General features: G+C 40.0%; 1 protein-coding gene across 1 annotated transcript; it reads left to right on the plus strand.

The window, feature by feature from the left end:
• Positions 1-6,435: 6,435 nt before the first annotated feature.
• On the plus strand, positions 6,436-21,085 carry Miox (Myo-inositol oxygenase). The gene is made up of 5 exons (XM_065223576.1): positions 6,436-6,644; positions 17,648-17,819; positions 18,346-18,691; positions 18,763-18,993; positions 20,917-21,085. The coding sequence occupies exons 1-5, from the start codon at positions 6,624-6,626 to the stop codon at positions 21,023-21,025; spliced, it is 879 nt and encodes a 292-aa protein (XP_065079648.1). The 5' UTR covers positions 6,436-6,623; the 3' UTR covers positions 21,026-21,085.
• The last annotated feature ends 91 nt before the right edge of the window (positions 21,086-21,176 follow it).

Below are 21,176 nucleotides of genomic sequence, written 5' to 3' on the forward strand. Positions count from 1 at the left end.
AAGCTGCGTGTCACTATTTGACATATCAAAGAAAAGGAACAAAAAATGTAAGAATGGTCAAGTCGAATTTATTAAAAAAAAAATAATGGAAAAAATAGCTTTTGATATTTTTTATGCACTATTGTTCTTAATGTGACGCAAAATGTTCCCAATTCAAATGTTATGAAAAATGTACATAACATTATAATATTTAATTAATGAGTTGGGTCGGAACATATTTGAACCAATTCGTAGACATCCATCAATCAATCAAGTCTTGCCATGTTCAACTTGCATTCTGGTTTTTCGAGAATATGTGAGAAGGTTTGCATTGTCCATGAAAGAACTATTTAATCATATCAATTCATGCCCCGTAACGTGGGTAGATCACCTTTTCGTGGTACGTTACGGGATGTAAGATCTACCACCGATTCCTAGTCCTGACTACTTCAAACTAAGGGAACAGGATTTTTCAGTAATCCAAGGAACACATCTTAGTCCTTGTTACTTTTTATGCCTTGTTGATAGTGACAAGACTCGGCTTTGTCTACCGAGGATGATCTTGAAACAAGGAAAAAAATGAGTTAGTTGTCTTCATCTATGTGATTCCTAATCTTCTAATCGTTGTTCCCTAGTTTGAAGTGGTTAAGACTAGGGTTCTGATGCATGGTCATTATCGGTGTCATACCTTAATTTTGTTGCTAAGGAATCCAATTTTGACTGACAAAGGGGCGCTCCTTTGGAGGGTGTTTCAACACTCTGAAGGGTATAAATAGCGGGACCTTTCAATTAGAGTCGGATCCTTGCGATAAATGCAAAAGTGGCAACAGTAAAAAAAATCGAATACTTCATCATTTCTCAATAGTGATGGAGTAATACGACATGCACTAAACTAAGGACACGGGATATACTACAATAGATCAATTTACTGGTCGCAGTAGTGTTAGGTCCCGAACAGAGGAAAAAAAAATAAATATCAATTCATACTACTATTGAATCTTAAAAATAGTAATGTGTTGTCAAGAAGATTAAAAACAGTTTTTCGTGACGAATGTAAGAGTTTAGTGTTAATGAATAAGTGTGAATGACACTGATGAAGACTGCACATTGTAGTCGAAATACGTATTTATCATGGATACCAAAATGAATTAAGTGGAATTAAATGCAAAATAACCTTTTTTTATGCTGTTTTATTTAAGCATTTCGCTAACATCCCAATTTAATTACTTCTTCTTCTTCTTCTTCTTCTTCTTTTCCTTTATTTAACGTCGATCTCTGTTCCGCATTCTAGTGCCAATCACCGACGGACATCGATTGCCATCCATTGACGGGCAACCGAATGTGCAGGAAAGCAGCTTCCACACTTGCGTAGGATATCGCACCCATTCACAACACACATGGGCCGGGACCAACGGCTTTACTTCCCTTCCGAAGGAAGACGTGACCAGAGATTTTTATGCCTCAGAAAAATCCCACCGACCTAGGCTGGGATTGAACCCAGACCTATTGGGGTGTTAGAAAGTAGTCACGCTTACCACTACACCACCGGCGCCGGCAATTTCATTACTTCAAAATAAGTACCGGTTATTGGGATTCCCTAATAAAAATAACCATAAAAAAGAGCTTAACGACGTGTTCGGCGTATCATCCAAACCATTTGTGGGAAAGTTTACCCATCCGGGATACAATTCGTTTATGATGTTTATTTATTAGGGTTGTTGGGAGTAATTTCGTGAAACACTTGTCTGTGTGCGAGCATAATACAGAAGTGAGTCAAGTTTGTAATTGCGTCTACTATGGTGCATCCACGGCATGAATTAATAAAGTTGAAAACAGCTTTAGATATTAATTTGCCATCAAATTCTAAAAGGTACATTATGTGCTAAACCCTATATTGCAATACAAAAATGTAAATACAACAAACAATACAGGCATAGAAATTGACTGTTCCCCTATGTAATACGTGTTTTAAGGACATTGATATAAGTGAAAAAAAGATAGATTACCTTTCAACAATACGTTTATACTAGGAGCCAGTTTCCATTCAATCGCCAAGATCTGTTTTAGAGGAGAACCAGTAGATGGATCCGTTGACATCTCAGACGTTCTGGGATAGAAGTTACTCGGAACGGTTCCTGGAGCTACAGAACTGATTAATGTTGCCACAGCCTCATGCGGCCCCGATCGGTGAAATGACTCAGGAGCTGCCACGGCCGTTTCAGTGTCCGGTGTGGATACGTTTTGTTCAGCTGTAGAAGATAAAATAACAACATTTAAAACAATATACAAAGAGAAATAGAAATCTATCCAAATTTCTAGAAGAGGTGTTGCAAAGTTTAATATGTCTTGATCGGTTTTTATTTTGGATTTTTGGCTTACCACGGATATGCAAAACAAACATTCAAGCGTAACTATTCAAATCGACGTAACTGATTTTGTAAACAATCACTTCAATCGACGATTTGTCTTAACTGCTAACTCACCCACGTAAACACCATCATCAGGTGGGGGAATCTCTCTCCTACTATCTGGTGTTGTTAGTTTCTGTGAGTGAGCTGGCAGTTGCCACAAATCGTCGATTGAAGTGATTGTTTACGAAATCAGATACGTTGATTTGCATAGTTATTCTTGAATATCAATAGAAATTGGATTTTTTTTTCATCATGTTTTAACTTTATGTAAATACTCGGCCAATGAGATCAACTCAAATTTGAGTTTTGTGCACTCAAATTCGCCAATATGCCGTTAACTCATAGACTGAGATAGTTTTCCGGTATTTTCCTCAAAAATCTGCTCAAATGTGAGAAAAATCGTTGAAAATTTTACAGTCTAGGTGTACAAAAATAACTTGCTACTTACCTTTCGGTATGGGCTCGGACCCTATTTGAGTTTGTTGTTTGATAATAACAGGATCTGATGGTCGGAGTCCGGATGGCGTGTCATCTACTGTGAAGTAAAAAAAATAATAAGAAAAAAAATGAGGTTATGCCTTTTTTGTCAATGGCTGCTTTGTCTTAAAGGTTATGTCAGTTATTCTTTTTATGTTCTAAGTTCAAAATTATTTATTAATATTACTCACCAACTAATGTATCGAAGCTTGGATCATCCTCCTTAAGGGGTTCCTCTTCGTCCCCGAAATCTTCAGAGATATCGGAATCATCTAGAGATTCCAAAATTTCATCCTCTTCCTCCTCACCTACATCTTCTTCTTCTTCCGCTTCCTCTTAATACATCTCAACGTCCAGAAATTCTGGCTGAGGTATCATGTTTATTTTCACTTCTACTCTTAATCTAGCACTGAATGTATATTTACTATGAGTCACCAAACGAACAGCGGCAACATTTAAAACATCCGAAACGCGAAAACATCCGAAAAGCGAAAACATCCAGTTTTAATATCGACGGGCACGAAATACAACCACTACACAGGACAGGCGACTTGTGAATGTGAGCCAACGGAGACCAAAACGACTTGCTTGTATTGTTACAGCACTGGGCACTGTGAGTTGTTTGTCCCTTTTATTCCTATGCTGTTCTTATGAGCCAGCTAATGTGATGTCATACACTGCATATCAAATAAGAATCAGAGGAACGAAAGAGACAACGAATTCCATACGGTCAAACCCGAAATATGTGATATTGAGGTTGTGTTGTACGATTTGACAGTTCTACAATTTTCACGTTAAAAGAAAACACTTTTAAATCGACAAAAGAACCGATGAAAAAACACTGTTAAATCAAACAAATCACTTTCATACTAAAAATTTTCACTTTTATTTCAATAAAAACAAACCACTTCTAAAAACAAAAGTGTAAAATAGAACAATTTTTATATTTTGTTTGAAAGAAAAATCAAGAATAAAATTAAAAAAGGCATCGGTGAAATTAAAAGTTAGAAAGCGGTTAGCTTTTAAATCGAAAGTTTGTCAACTGTCAGTTTAAAAGTTGCCCGCTCATGACTTTTAAAAGTTTAAACTTTCAAAATAAATTGTTCTACTGTCAAATTAAAAGCGTGGCATGGTTGAACTTAAAAGCGTATTATTCTTAATTCAAAACAAACTTTTGACCTGAATGTACGGTATACTTTAAATGACAATAATTGTTATTTTTAATCCAAAATTAAATATTTTTATTTCAAAAGTAGTATATATTCAATAAAGTAACATCCTTTTAATTAAAAATTACAAATTCATTTATTTCTCTATTTTTTATTCAAAATTTGATATCATTGTCTGGTTCCACACTGCATATTCGTCGGATTGGATAGGCAGTTTTTTTTAGACAGCAGGCTGGTATGGATCGACATGTTTCACTTGAGATCCTTGTAGTACTGATTGAGGGCACTTCTCTCGGCGTCCGTCAGCTAAACCTGCTAGGGCCTTCTCTAACATCTTGCACCACTGTAGGCAACGAAATGTCTCCGATAGACAGTGCATGATTGATGCTCGTGGCCTACTGCCGATTCGCCACTGCCTGAGGATGCCATTTTCCGTAAATTCCTGGTGCAAGCGTGTTTCTCATCCTACAATTTCAAAAGCAATCAATCAATAAATATTATTTGTTCCACGGAATAGAATTTCAAATTACCGGATTGATTCGCCCGGAAAAGGATCAACGTTCGCCGGATTCCCTTTGTGAGTATTAACGACTAAATTCTCGGCTAAATTAATGATACCTGCGTATAAGCAATCATCATGGGTCAGTGGTTCAATAATGCAAATTATCTGATCTCCAAAATTACTTACGGTGTATTAAATTTTTTATTGCTCTCCCAAACTACAATGTCAAGCAACTGCAACTGAAATGAAAAAAATCTCTTTTCCGGCCGTATGGCACACTCCGCCAGAGCAGAAGTACATGGGTTCTAATTTGCAATCAGTTACAGAGTTACAGACCAAATCAAGACACTTTCTAGGACAAGTTAAAAAAAAACTGAAGTTTATGTAGCTCCCGTTTTGCACGTTTTTCTTTTTGTTTGCTCACGCTATCCTAAAACTACCCAGAAATGGGTAGAAATCAACACATGAAAAGTAATTTTGACAGTTAAACAATTTTCAATTTGAAAATACGCTTTTAAAACTACAAGTTAAAATTAAAACAATCACTTTTGGATTAAAAACAACCTTGTTGTATCAAACATTTTCGTAGTTAGAATAACGATATTTTTGATACTTTTAAATTGAAAGCTTAATATTGTTACCGATACAGTTTTTGTTTTTTGTGTGCAGTTGCGTGCTTGTTGATTTTTGTCTACGAAAATCAAGCATGATCTTGAGTGTTAGTGAGATTTGATTTTTTTTATATTTTCCCAGCACTGGCAGTATCTAAAAATTCTCCATTGTACGTTACGTAGTATTAAAACGATCCCATTATAATATTTATGTTAGGGTTACGGGATGTAACCTAGGCCTAGCCCCTTTACTCGGCCTATCAAGCAAAAAATTATTTGTTCAGCAATTAATCCAAATGTTGATGAAACAAAAAGTTCACTGCTCATTTAAAATGGTCATCTGCAAACGAATCATTAAATGATTTAAATTCAACAAAAAGCGTTCTAAAACCCGAAAAACTTGAAACTTGAAATGATGCGCAATTTGTGCTTCGTTCAGTTTTTGCCTGTGCTTTGCAACGCCATCTTCTCTCGCTGTAAAAACATCAACAAGTTTTTCGGGTTTTAGAACGCTTTTCGTTGAATTTACTTAGTGAAATTACTATTCAGGAACTATTTTTGAGGGGCCTAACATGGGGACATCGAGATCAAAGTCCATTGTGCTCAGAAAGCAAAGCTCTTTCAGATGATGTATAATGATCGATATATTTTTCAAAATTAAAGAACTCAATTGGTGCAGAAATAATAATTATTTGTTGACATATGATTAAAATCGTAATTGATGGCTACCCTATATTGTATAATTTATTTCATTCATGGACCAATCACGAAGTCACCAATCAGTAGATTAGGCAGTCATTTCTTATCAGGTTGATCAATGCAATCTGATTTACATCTCTATTTTTGTCTTAATTCTTCCTGCTCAGTAGCGTTTGGGCTGGGCACGTTGATAGGAAACGTGAACAAATAAACAATCTAGCTCGGAGGGACGGCAAATTTCGCTCGTCGCACTACTCCACATATTCAGATTACATTATGATTACCACGAGACTCCTCATTATCAACCGCTGCCACCACGTGGCTTCGGATGATGCAGAACTATCATGTTATATAGAAGCGTCCACCGTTACAACCGTACACCTCCGTACACCAATTCAAACCGAGATAAGAGGAAAGGAGCGAGAGAAAGGAAGACCAATACAATGCTTCCTTTTGCGAGGATTTGATTACGCTCGGACTCTCTTTATCACTCATCACTCATTTTTTTCATTTTTTGAACGCGCGCTCGCTCATAAATCAAGTCGAGCGCGCACGCGTTTCTTATAAAAGCAAGGATGAGACGGGCTCCAACGAACATAGCTAGTCGTGATTTTGAATTCGAAGGAGTAGCAAGTGCAGCAAGTTGACCTTTCCATTTTTGTTTTTGTCTGCTCGGAGTGATTGACGTGAAATAGGCCAAAGTTATCAGGATTCATTGACCGATTTTTGTTGTTATTGATAAAAGTGAGAGTTTCCAAGTACGAAGGAGATCAACATGAGGATTATTGTGGAAGAGGTTGGTTGAGAATAGATGTAGTGAAAGACTAATCGTGATAGCAAAGAAATGTGAACTGAACAGAAGTTTTCTAATATACAAAAGTGGTAAATGTAACTCATTTTGTTATAAAAAAAACTGGGTACTTCTGAGTACCGTAAACCCATGGTAATCTGAATCGTGCATATTAACGGGATTCACTTTCAATTTGAACTTCTAGTAACGCTATGACCATAAAAAAGCGAGTTTCTGGTAGCCTTATTTGCTGTTTTATTTTGATTCTGCGTTTCGTTTCGAATCGTCCCATTTCACTTTACTTCATTCCATGTGCTAAATGACGTTTGAACATTTGTTTAGTTTGCACGCCGTACAAATTAGCGGGGTTCAAACTTAAGTGTGCAGATTGAGAACGGTCAGATTACCGGAGGCCCACGGTAGATATATTTTATTTTGCAAGCCAATAGAAAACTGCTTGAAAATTTTCTCAAGTTTTGCTCTTTCTTGAATCATGGAATCTATGCTGGCTTTTATACTTTCATCACTTTTTGTTTGGTTATTGTCTTTGAGATTAAAATTAAGAATTTATTAACTGCATTTGTTGCTTCTGAATGTTTGGCTCCCGCTTGACAGTTCACACAGGCTCCCAAGTGACAAGCACATTGAGTCCGCAGTACCCAGATCAAAATGCATACCGTGGACCCCCGGTAATCTGAACGACACTTCGTGCATATTAACGGGATTCAATTTTAATTTGAGCTTCTAGTATCGCTATGACCATAAAAAAAGCGAGTTACTGGTAACCTTATTTGCTGTTTATTTTGATTCTGCGTTCCGTTTGGCATCGTTCTATTTCACTTAACGCCTTTCCAAGTGATAAATGACGTTTGAGCAACTTTTGTTTTGGCCGGCGCGTACAGATTATCGGAGTTCAAACCGAGGTTCAAACTAAAGTGTGGTCAGAGTAAAAACGGTCAAATTACCGGGGGTCCACGGTAGATTTGATTGAGATTTCTACCGTTTGTCTGTCGCTATTCTGTTAACTAAAAAGAGGCAGGGTCAAGAACAGGGTATTGAATCTCAGTAGCTACGCACCCGGATACAGGAATCGACTTATTAATCACATAGTCGAGGTGTTTTGGGACGACTTTTTACCAAAAATGTTGGAAAAATTCGGCTATCTCCCCTATTTTGTGAGTCCTTATGTCACCAAAGGCCGGCGCACAATAGATACTTTTTCGGGGTTTTTTACAGATGACTGTCAAAAAACCTGAAAACGTATCTATTGTGGGCCGGCCTTAAGGCTGTTTCCCGTTTGGTGAATTTTCACTTAAATTTGACAGATGGAAAATTTTCAAATAAACCTGCTATTCCAGCAGACTTATTTCTGACAGCCCAGGAATCATTTTTTTTAAAAATCTTCTCGAAAATCGGTCGATCAATAAAAGAGGGATTTTCGAACACCTTAATTTATTTTCGAAATGTCAAATTTAAGTGAAAATTTACCAAATGGAACACAGACTAAGGCTGTTTTCCATTTGGTGAATTTTCGCTTCAATTTGACATTTCGAAAATAAATTATAATGTTGGAAAATCCCTCTGTTGTTGATCGTTCGATTTTCAAAAAGGTGTTTGTCAAAATTGATTCCTGGTGTGTCCGAAATAAATCTGGCACAATAGACCTTTTTGACGTTTAATCGTCTCTCTCTATCTAGCACACATGGATGAATGCACGGTTTGTTTTCCCACTAATCTGTTTCCCTCTTGCTCGCACTCGTTCGATTTAAATCGTGCAGTAGTGTGCACCGATTAAACGTCAAAAAGCTCTATAGCAGGTTTATTTGAAAATTTCCCATCTGTCAAATGTATGGCTGTGCGTTACATTTGGTGAATTTTCACGCTAATTTGACGCTTCAAAAATAAATTGAGATGTTCGAAAATCCGTCTTTTGTTGATCGGCCGATTTTGAAGAAGACTAAATATTGATTCCTTGTCTATAGAAATAAGTCTGCTGGAATAACACACGGCCAATGAGATCAACCCAAACTCGAGTTAAGTTTACTCATAAATCGCGATTTTCCTGAGTTTAACCAGGACAAAAATCCCGAATATGACGAAAGTCAAGATTGGATTCTCTCTGTCTATTGGTGCTACCCCTAATAAAAATTGTATGGTTAATTTGCTTAACGACGTGTTCTGGGTATTATTGGTATTATCCAAACCATTTGTGGAATAGTTCAATGATTTGGGTTATCGTTCGTTTATGGTTATTTTTTATTAGGGACTCCTATACTGAGTAAAATTTTCGTCAATTTTCCTCATTTTCCGCATCCTTGTGCCACTTTTTCTCGAGTGAGTGATCTCAAATCGATCCGTGCACTCGTCTGGATCAAAGAAATGGTACTACATTGGGAAGATCCAGCATAGGAAACACGATAAAGCTGGCTAATTACAGATCATTTGGGTGGGACCCTTCCTTTTTCTTTGTTTACATTATAGTTCAATCAGTATTTATAAAACCTTCACCAAATAAGGTCCTAAAAATTAAATTGAGGAGCTCGGTTAGCTTGATGGCTGCTGCTTTTGCTTACTGAGTAGAAGATCAAGGGTTTACTCCCAAGCTTCTCCAAAACTAAACAATTACTACAGCCGCAGTGCCTGCTACCATCCAACTCCGTAGCATCTATAGGGGCTTCGGTGAGTCGCTGACCTCCCGTTAAGGCTCTGAACCATTTGGCGATTTTTTTAAACTTTTGGTTTAAAGTTTAACCAAAAGTTAAAATAATCCACCAAATGGTTCAGAGCCTAAGTAGATGTTACATAAACAATATCCTTCATTTTCTCGTAACGGACAAGATTGGTGTGGCCGGCAATGGTAAGTGTCATGTTTTTCCTCTTATATACTTTGATTGGAGAGCTATCCAGCTTTCCATGCTCGGTAATGGCGGCCTGTTTGTATGAATAAATGTATCCTTCACTGTGCTTTTTGACACTATCTGGATGTTCGGGTTTTAACCCTCCCTTTCCCTCTCCCAGGAACAGAAGAAAATGAAACAACATACGCCCTCCAGTTAGTGTCAAAAAGCACAGCGAAGGATACATATATGCATACAAACAGGCCGCTATTACCGAGCTTGGAAAGCTGGATTCACTTCCAAATAGTTTTCCTTAAGCAATCAGAATAAGAACATTGAAGTAGATACATGACAATTTCCAGTATACAATCTACGAATAACTCCATTGCAAACGCAACGCAACGCTTTCAAAATGCTTAAACAATGTTTCATCTATAAACATTGCTTATGCTTGATACTCTTTCGACTAGTGCTTCCATTTTCTCGTCGTTTTTGGCTATCGCGAAACAGCTGATGGCTTATCCTGGTAATTTCAGGGAATCGGGAAATACTCTTAGCCAGTGACCAAAATAATAATAATTTTTCAACTTCCTGAAGTTTATTTAATTTTTCCTTGGAAGATTTTTTAGGATTCCTCCCATCCGCCTTCTCCCGCCAGTTTTTTGCAACTTCCTCCGGAGTATTGTACTCAGGGCTTGAAAGGGGATCGCATATCGACTGTGACTGCGTGATCGCGTACGTTTTCTGCATTCAATGTGCAAAGCAAGCACGTTGGTTTGACTGGCAAAATGGCGCAGTCGTTCTGCCTTTTGTCGATTGCTTGTGTGCTGTTTGCTGCAGCAGCTCGGTGGAAGCCGATTTTTCAATTCATTCATTCTCCCGCGTATCGTGCATGTTGAAAGTTGAAGCTGCAGAATGACCGGGAGTATGCTGCGTATTTTGTTTTCATTTCTCTTTTCCAATGGTGAGCTATGCTGTACGAGTCTCTCGATAGACGCGGTAGGAAATATTTTATATTCACCGCTATAACTCGGCTGTTTTCAAACAAATCGATCTAATTTTTAATATTTAAAGTCTCTGGTTGCTATTACGGCCAAATTTGACCGATTTTGAATCTTTTGGCACCATAGGATTCAGAAATTTGTGTTCTTTCTGGACATTGCCAACAATGTCCATTTGGAATAGTCTGGTTCTAAGAAATCCGGATTGTTTCAGAACTAAGCATTTTCTTGCCTTTTGCTAGAATTTTGAAGGAATCGATATCAAAGTAGAATCTCCTTCAAGAAACAATTTCAGCTTACTTGAGGACCAGTTTAAGGTTTCTCCCCGGAACGGCCATTCCGGCGCAGGTTCCCGTAGGGCCTCTAGTGGCCATAGAAGTGTTTGGGAAGAAACCGCTACAATATGGGTATCAAAATTCATGAATTTACAGCAGGAGACTGTTTATCATAATTTTGTGATCATCCGATGGATTGTCCCGGAGTTGGTGCCCGTAGGGCCTCTAGTGGCCATAGAAGTGTTTGGAAAGAAACCCCTGCAATGATTTTGCAGATTTTGCTGCACCTCCACCAAAGCAGGTCCGTCAAGATTATTCTTTTGCGTTTGAGTTTGACCTGACTGGTTTGTAATTTCATACTACAATAGCTCTTCGAGGTTTATATGGCAATTACAAGGAAAAAAAAAAGATTTTGATTTATTTTCTTCGTTTTAGCCTTTTTCCAAAATGATATACGGGTATGCCTACTATCTTTTCTTATGTAAAATTTGGAGACTACTTTTTGATAGAACTTTCTCAAATTTTCTCGTAATAATTTCCTTATAAAAATTAAAGAGCAGTATGAGATCGCAACCAAATGGGTTCAAATTTCTGAAGAATACTCAAAAATTGTAATCAATTGAGCAGGGTAGAGCAAAATCTATATTTTTAAACACCCTTGTATGGTTAGTCGTGGATTTGCTAAATATAATTTATGAACATTTTCTGTCTGTTGTTTAGGCAAACCAGCAATCTCTAGCGTAAAAAATGTATCGAATTTGAGGGAAAAAACGGTAAAGAATTCGAACTGGGGTCATTTCTTTATTATCTTACAGGTTTGTGCTAATAAAGGGTGGTTAGTGAAATGTTACGTTTATTTCCTTTGCGAGTGGGCTAAAGGGTATCAGAGTATCAAAATTTAATAAAATGTTGCCCTTGGGTAGAGTTTATATTAGATGGAAGGAAAAAATAGAGTTTATCTCAGCGAATTTCAGTTCAACTTTTCGAGGTTTTCAGAACATCACATGCTATAAGAGTACATAGCTTGAGAACGAATGATCTTAGAAACAAGGTTGTAGGGTGAAGCACTACTTCGGAATATTGGAAAAATTTCTGTTATACGCATCACAAGTTTAATTAAAAAAGCTGAAGTGAGGTATGCTGCAATGGAACCGCACCTTATATTTATAATTAAGAGTGATACTATCTGCTCACCGCTTTTTCTGCGCTTTCCTTCAATCAATTGGAAAACAGCGGAGACAGGAAAAACAGCGATGAAATAGTGGTGACCACTAGCACAACACCATCCAATTTGTTGAGGGACTACGGTTGAACAAAAATATATTTCTTACCAAGGGTTCTTATGACGATTTGGTCTTCATTCTCAAATTGCACGTTAATCCCCAAAATATGACGAGCATGTCGCGATGCAGAGTCGATCTTCAGTGAAATTAACTTTCCTCTCATCTCTGAATTCTATCAGCATCGATGTTAATGTATTTCTTGGTTTTCCCCGATGAAAAACTGGTACCTAACGCACTAGCTAGCGCGTCAAGAATCGCACGCATTTTGGGCCAGTCAATCGAAGACAAAGGCATATTCCTCACAGCCACAAGCTTCACGCACGAATCGACAATGATTTGTTCATTAATAGCCACGGACGTTTTTTTTTTCATTTTCTTCGATTTTGCTTCCACTTCCTCACCCTCCTTAAAAAAAACTCTTTCCTTGGCCTACGCGAAATGTGTACTGCGAAAATTACGCACAAAATTTCCCGCATCAAAATTCTTCTGGAAATATTTACAACTTTCATCACCACTCAACCTACACCACACACCCACGTAATTTTGCACAACGAAATCCTTCGCCAAATCACGAAACTTCCTCTTGCCTGCGATTTTCTTTCCAATTTCAACCAGTTTCTTATTAAAAACCACACTGCTAAGTTTGCAAATAACGGCGCCGGTGGTGTAGTGGTAAGCGTAATTACCTCTCACCCCAGCAGGCCTGGGTTCAATCCTATGGTGTGAACAGACCCTTCTTACTTATTCAAGTTTATTTATTTTATTGTCATTATCAGTGACCAAGCCCCCCACCCCCGTGTCATCCAGTGACGCTACGCCACTGCCTGGGGGTACCCGGAATATATCCGGGTGTAGTCTATTTGGTGAGGCTACCAATCACCTTATCAATTCATATTCAAGCAACTTCCCCGGGGTACCCGGAACATGTCCAAGTGTGTCCAATGTGGTCTGGAACACTTAACACGACTTGCATTGATCTTATTTTTGAATTCTGTAGTAATTTGATGTGTCGCATGATGGTTTTAATACGTTTTCCGTTAAATCCAGCGTGAAGGCCCATATTCACCGGATCTTATTCCGGCCATATCTCCGGAACCGGTCCACCGATTCCAAAACCGTTCAATAGGACCCCAAGACCTATCATTTGACGCCGAGTTTGTCCAAATCGGTTGAGCGATTGCTGAGAAACGTGAGCGCATTCATTTCGTTACATACACACACACATACACACATACACACATACACACGTACACACACACACACAGACATGTTCCGATCTCGTCGAGCTGAGTCGAATGGTATATGACACTCGGCCCTCCGGGCCTCGGATCGATAGTCGGTTTTTCAAGTGATATCTATACCCTTTTTGTAAGAAGGGTAAAAAAAAAGTTTGCAAACACTACCTGCGGTAGAGGTGACTGCCGTAGAACTGATTTTTTTTGCAGTCATTCACTACAGCAAACGACAAAGGGAACTTGACCGAAATGAAAATGTGGAAAAAAATCAAAACGAAACAGAGTGACTAAACGAGAGAGGATTTTTTACGAGAGGGAGCAAATACTGATTTTTCTACCTATTCGTTACGCTGTGCATTTGGAATTATGAATGCGAAAAGTAGCGTGGAGCAACGGATGGTATACGAAGTACCGCACACAAAGGACAGCTTGAAATTGAATGAATGGTTATGTTGACTGCTCATGAAAAAAAGGACAGACAGAAGCCCTGATTGTACTAACTTTCCATAGAAGATTCTTCCGATTTCCAGCGAAAATTTCATTTGACATCCCCCAGAAATCTCTTGCTTCTGGAATTCATTTCCCACATTCTACTAGAAGTTTCTTTCGAATGTTCCATAAACCCTCTGGCTTTTGCTGGAAGACGCTTCCGACCTTCTCCAGAAGTTTCATCCAAGCTACCTTAGGAAGTTTCTTCCGTCTTCTCCAAGGAGTTGTTTTAAAACTTCTACCGGACGTAGCAATCGATTTATCCAAGAAGTTTCTTTCGTCTTCCTCTGGAAGTTTCTCCATAAGCTTCCTCCGATGTTTTTTTTTTATTGACTTGTATTGGAAGGTTTTATCGAGCTTCTTCAAGCCTCCCATGGAAATTACTACTCCTGGAATTTCATTCGGTTTCTGAACTCCAGAAATCCTCTGGATGTTTCATTTCATTTTTTTTTTCCGAAAGCTTCTTTAAGTTTTCCCCAGAAGTTTCCCAATATTGTCTTGGAAGTCATCCGGATGTTTACCGACTTTTCTTTGAATTTTCCTCAAATTTCCTCCAGAACTAGGGAGACGACACATCTTATTCTCAATCCTATGCTACACGTAAATCTCACGGTAGCTAATCAATCTAAGAGAAACTTTTTTTTCATTTCACGCATCTAAATCAATGTCCTTCCATCGCATTCCATCATCTGCTGGAAATCTACAGAATCTTCATCAATCTTCTTACCATCTACTCATCGCGAGCGCATCTAACGACAGCAAAACAAAATCTTCCCTGCATTTTCGATAGAGTCGTCCACTTCGCTCCAGTAAAGCTGTTTTCTTCTTTATCTGGAAGACTTTTTGGCTTCCTTCATAAGCCAATTCAAACATTCCCCGAAAATTTCTTCCTGAAACGTAAATTTTCCGTTCTTAGTTCAAAAGTTTAGTTTAGTAGCCCATCCTCCAGCAGGCATAAAACCTCAACATCTTTTATTAAATTACAAAAAAAGTTCAACGATATTTTCACATGACACGAGACATCTCCAGTGAGTTTGCACTCTTTTAAGGATATGAGGTTATGAAAGCTTTTTCTAATATTTATACAGATAGGCAGTAAGGTATTTTCTAAGGACGATTGTCGGTGTACAGTTCAACAGATGAAGGGGACAGTTGCTAGTGAACGGAACGTGGACTGCGATGAATCGGCCAGACGTCGAAGGTATATGATGCCAAGCTAAGGATGTCGTAGTGAAGCAGGGCCGGTGGGAGCGTCGAATCAGCTAGACATTGGAAGCTTAGGATATCATGCTGACAGAGAGTTGGTGATCAATCAGACCGAAGGGCAGATGATGGCCGCTGGGAGCGTTGGAACAGCTAAACGTCAGGAACGAAGGATGCCAAGCTAACATTGCGGATCTGGAACCATTTGTTGTACAAACAATTAGGGGCGCAGTATCACTGACGGCTTCCGCCAAACATATACCAGTCAAAATTACCTGATAGAGAACTGGTGATCAACCAGACCGAAGATGATGGCCGCTTGGAGTGTCGACTCAGTTACATGGATTCCATGCTATCAATGTTGCCAAAAGAGGTTGATATTCAAACCGATCGAAGGACAGATGAGGGCTGGTGGGAGTGTCGACTCCACTGACAGAGAACTGGCGTGCAACCAGACCCAATATGATGGCCGCTAGGAGCATCGAATCAGTCGGGGGGCGTAGAATGCCATGCTATCAATGATGCTGACAGAGAGCTGATGTTCAAACCGATCGAACGGCAGATGAGGGCCGGTGGGAGCGTCGACTCCACGAGACGTCGAAATCGTAGGATGCCATAGATGCCAAGTTAGCGATGTCACCGAGAAGCAGATATTGCGAATCTGGAACTATTTGTTTCACGAACCATTAGGGGCGTTGTATCACCAACCGGTGGAAACTAACGATTTTAAATTGGCTCACTACTTGACTAACCTATTGGTCCCAAGCAAATCGATTAACGTACCCCATTCTAGTTGAAATTCTAGTACTACACTGTTTGTTTTGATTCGCTATGAAAGTTTGACAGATGAAATGAGGGGTTCGTGAATTTTCCTATGTTTCGAGAGGTGCATCGATTAGCTTGAGACCGAAGAGGGTACCAGAGCTGAGCCAAAATGTTGAGCACGTTTCTTCGGGACCTTCTGGTCTTAGAGTTACCTCTATGGTATCACTGGCGGCTTCAGCCAAACATATACCAGTCTAAGTTACCTGTCAGAGACCTGGTGATCAACCAGACCGAAGATGATGGCCGCTTGGAGTGTCGACTCAGTTACATGTCGGGGCGTAGGATGCCATGCTATCAATGTTGCTGACAGAGAGCTGATGTTCAACCCGATCGAAGGACAGATGAGGGCCGGTGGGAGCATCGACTCCACTAGACGTCGAAATCCTAGGATACCTTGGATCCCAAGCTGACAGAGATCTGGTGTTGAACCAGACCAAAGGACAGATGAAGGCAGCTGGGAGCGTTGACTCAGATAGACATCGGAAGCGTAGGATCATAGAGGTAACTCTTAGACTAGAAGGTCCCGAAACAACGTGCTCAACTTTTTGGCTCAGCTCTGGTACTATCTTCGGTCCCAAGCTATTCGATTCACCCCTCGAAACATAGGAAAACCCAATAACCCCTCATTTTATCTGTCAATTTTTCATAGCGAATCAAAACAAACATAACGTAGTACTAGAATTTCGACTAGAATGGGGTACGTCGTTTGTTTGGGACCAATAGGCTAGTCAAGTAGTGAGCCAATTTAAAATCGTTAATTTCGTCACAGGCAAACAGACGTAACACTTCATTGTGTATCTTCGTTCACGCATTTAACGGTTGATTTGAATATTATCAGTTCCGCGAACTACTCGCTGCAGCGCTGGCATCGGATCACTTTGACGTTTCTATACATTCTATAGAACTTTTATGCAATATTGTTTGCGAGTTAGCGAGCAATCTTGTTTTCCGCGATAAGCCAGAGAGATGTCGTTACTGAGGTCCTATGTTTTAAGATACTATGTTTTCAAGAAAAACTTTTTCAAAGTGTTACGTCTGTTTGTCTGTGGTCTCGTATTGATTGTTGGTAGGACGCCAAACCATCAATCGTGTGGATCTGGAACCATTTGTTGGACAAACCATTAGGGGCGCAGTATCACTGGCGGCTTTGGCCAGACATATACCAGTTTTAGTTAACTGGCAGAGAACTGATGTTCAACCAGGCCGAAGGCAAGATATGACCGCTGGCAATTTACGTCAACGTAGATAGTGGGAGATACGAAGCTTTAGATGTCGTTTGATGTTCGCCTTGAACAAATCGATGGATTACTGTTGGGATCTCGTTGTACCGTATACAAACATGGTAACCAAACCGTTTTTTTCCGAGTTCTGAATGCTACCGTTGAATCTACTGGATCTTTCTGAGAGGTTCATTGTGGCTGTCATGTTGTGATGTGTAGCTGGATTAGGTTACAATGTTATGCATGTGTGTTATTGTCTGCAACACTTGAAGTCCTCGAATGGGTAAAAGCGAATTCTGCAGATCATTGTACAGCTGTTCCGTTGGGTAAAGGTGCGGTTTTTTAAAGATGACTTTCAAGCAACGGTTTTGTAGTACCTGAAGTTCTCGTAGCATGGACATGCTTGCGGTTCCCCATAAACCCTCTAAATATTGTAGTAGAAGTAGATTCCCAACACACAATTTTTGCTGCAGAACAGTTTATACAATTGGCTTATACAGCTAATTGTTGCTTGAAAAAGATGTTTTGCTCCTAAAATTGCTTGAAGGGTTAAGCTGTCACATGCACCATGACTCCTCAAAAGCCACTCAAATCAACGCCGAGCGACCAAACCTAAACCCAGTATAACTCCTTCTTTCAAGCATCCCAACGTTTTGGACGTTTCCGAACTGCTCCGACCGGAGAAGACCTTCGCCGACAAGGATGTGTCCAAGTTCCGCGACTACACGGTGGACGACAATGATCCGCTCAAAGAGCGCGTTCGCAGGACCTACAAGCTGATGCATACCCATCAAACGGTCGACTTCGTCAAAGGTAAGTACCTATCTAGTAAGTGCGCAAGTGTGTCGTAAATCCGACACTCCGAGCTGATAGCTTCCCATCGTAAATCAATCAGAAATTTCCATTAGATTGCAAATTATTCGTGTAAACGGCTCTCGAACAACTTAATGACGCTCTTTACGACCCCCGTGGAGGATTGTTTGAAAAGTCGCGCTCAGAGGTTATCAGTCAATCGCCGATCCGTCCAAGCCCATCGAATCGAGTCAATAACGGCACGTACGGTGGTTCTGTTGTTCGACCTGTTATCGAAGGCTGTAATTCAGCATCACATCTCTTCGACAAAGTAGAAATTCCAATATAGATCCACGTGATAACGGTTGCAGTTTTTTTTCAAACTACGCGCAATTTCAAACTCAAAACAAAATAACATTCTGCGTAGATAACGCATAAGTACACACCTTCATCGTTGGAGCTTATCGCTTCGATAAGATTCCAACGTGAAATAGGTCACAAAACTAAAACAAAAACACGCTCAACCTTCCATATCACATTATTCTAGGTCGTCATGAAGAGTGGCTGAAGTTCGATCACCTCAAGGTCAACATCCGGGATGCGCTGGAAAAGTTGAACGACCTGGTCGACGAATCCGATCCGGACACGGACCTGCCGAACATTGTGCATGCCTTCCAGACGGCGGAACGTGCCCGAGAAGAGTACCCGGAATGGGACTGGTTGCACCTGACGGGTCTGATTCACGACCTCGGCAAGGTTATGGCATTCTACGGCGAACCACAGTGGGCCGTCGTGGGAGATACCTTTCCGGTGGGGTGCGAATGGGGGCCGAGCATTGTTTACCGGGAGGACAGCTTCGTCGATAATGTCGATGGAACGAACCCAAAGTACAAGTAAGATCTACGAGTGTTCATTACGGCTGGGTAGAATTTAATAAGCCTTTTCTTTTTCGCAAAAATTCCAGTACCAAGTGCGGAATGTACAAGCCAAAGTGTGGACTGGAAAACCTGACCATGTCGTGGGGCCACGACGAGTACCTCTACCGGGTGCTGAAGCACAACAAGAGCACGCTGCCGAAACAGGCACTGTACATGATCCGTTATCACTCTTTCTATCCTTGGCATTCGGGTGGAGATTATGGCCACCTCACCCTGGAGAAGGACGAGAAAATCAAGAACTGGGTGCTGTTGTTCAAGTGAGTATAGTTAATGAATTCCGGAACCAATCAAACGATTGTAATTGTAATTGTAATTGTTCAGTGCATAGGCTGTGCCTTCCGCTAAGAAGGCTTATCTAGGGACCAACCCCCTAGTCTATACACCTACTGTCCTTCCCGTTGCACTCGTCAGCTCGTGCGATACTCTAGACACACATGGGTGGTCGTATCCGGGTCCTCCCCTGGGTAGGCTCGTGTCCGTCCAGGTTCTGGTACATTAACTTATCTATATGCATGGTAATTATACTTTTAAAACTCACCTTTTGATTATAATGTCGAAAATGCTGAAACTAAATAAAGGTTAGCGATCCATATAAGGTGTGTGCTGCGACGGAGTAGTAATTGAAGGAAATGAGGTTCTGATGTGAAGTATAGGTAATTCTAAAATAGGTAAATCAATTAATCATTAGCTGCAAACAGTTACTAATAAATGGGTACGATAAATCACTCATCAATGAGTATTGCCACTCCCACTGACAAATGGGCATAACCTTAATCATAAATGGATATTCGATTCCTACCGTGTATTTAAAGTAAAGTTAGGATCTTATCAAGCAAGCACACACCTTTTACGATTCTTATCCTACTTACGGTTTCCTGCACATACAACTTTTCCTGGATACAAGCTTCGTCCAGTATACATTGGCTGTCTCCAACCGGCATGATCCTTTCTGTCTGCTTCCTCTTGCCGGTGCAAGTTTAATTCTTCTTTTCTTGTTCGTTTCTGGTTTCTGGTCGTGTTCCCATTTGTCCTCAGGCAGTTAATATTAGTACATGATAGGAAGAAAGAAAGAAATAGAACAAGTTAAGTGTGAGCCGCATGCATTGGTTACTTATTTGGGTCATGGTGTTGTCTTCCCTATTTATTTGCCCTAGTCGCTCTCATATCGAACGTTTAACTCTGGATCAACAATAGAAAAGGGCCCATCAGCATTTGTAAACAAACCGCTCCAAAGCCCCCCACTCACAAAGCGAAGGCCACCCACGCAAACCAACACCATCATCGGATAGGGAAAACTTCCACCTACACGAAGACGGTGTTGGTCTGCGTGAGCAGCCCCCGATCTGTGAGGAATGGGCTTTGGACGGTTTGCCCACAAAAACCGATGGGCCCCCTTCCATTGTTGATCCAGAACTCACCCCCTTCCCTCACACTATTATGGTCGGAAAAGAGAACCCATATTTAGGAATCTATCGCGAACTGCGATGCAGAAGATATTAATAGCAAACTAATCTGGAACTGGTCTAAGACATATGACCCAGTGAGCATTGACACCTCACACTGTTGTGAATGAGCACGGACGCGAGATTTACTAGAGTATTAAATGCAAAACGCAAATTCAAAATAAAACTTGACAAGACATCGTCAATCCCCTTATTCTTGGGCAGGGTCTGACGATGTGAATCTGATTTTGATCAGTGAACGGGCCCCATATGGTACATTTTCTCACTATGAACCTGTCATTTCCAGCCTATCTGAACTATTTAATAAATGGAAACCATAACATGGGTTACGCTTCCCCTAAGCGGGCCCTCCGCATCCTATCTCTGTCTTATCTCAAATGCCAATGGTTTGAATGTATCAATATATACATTGGAAATGACGTTCAATCAAATAAACCCATACCCCACTCACTTGGCCAGGCTTCAGAATCGTCCAGTGGGCAGTGCGCTCTACACTCCAAGTTCCCTTTATTTCAAATTCACCCTAAATTTGATATTTTACCCCTTTGAGTGTTGATTAATCACAATGAAACATTGTGACAGAGCACGGACTTGAGGTTACTAGAGTATTAAATAATCTAGGTCCTATTTAGGATTATATCTGAAAAATCCAAATTTGGCCAACGCCCACCAATTCCGGAACCAATCAAACGATGTTTAAAAATAACTATTTTGCAGCCGGTATGATTTGTATACCAAGAGTACGACGAAGCCGGATATTGATGCCCTGTGGCCCTACTATCAAGGATTGATCGATAAGTATTGTCCGGGAGAACTGGAGTGGTGAGAAGTGTTTGGAAAGATGCATCTTATTGATTATTGTTATTGGAAACCGATCTGTACTCAATTAGCGTAAGTGTACGGTTATTATCTTGTTATATTGATAAATTAGACTCTAAGTTGACAGTCCTACATTTAAGATAACACGGAAGAATTTT

The sequence above is a fragment of the Ochlerotatus camptorhynchus genome, unplaced genomic scaffold, assembly GCF_037179485.1.
Source record: "Ochlerotatus camptorhynchus isolate MF236.1 unplaced genomic scaffold, CSIRO-AGI_Acam_v1.1 ptg000193l, whole genome shotgun sequence".
NCBI classification, from domain to species: domain Eukaryota; kingdom Metazoa; phylum Arthropoda; class Insecta; order Diptera; family Culicidae; genus Ochlerotatus; species Ochlerotatus camptorhynchus.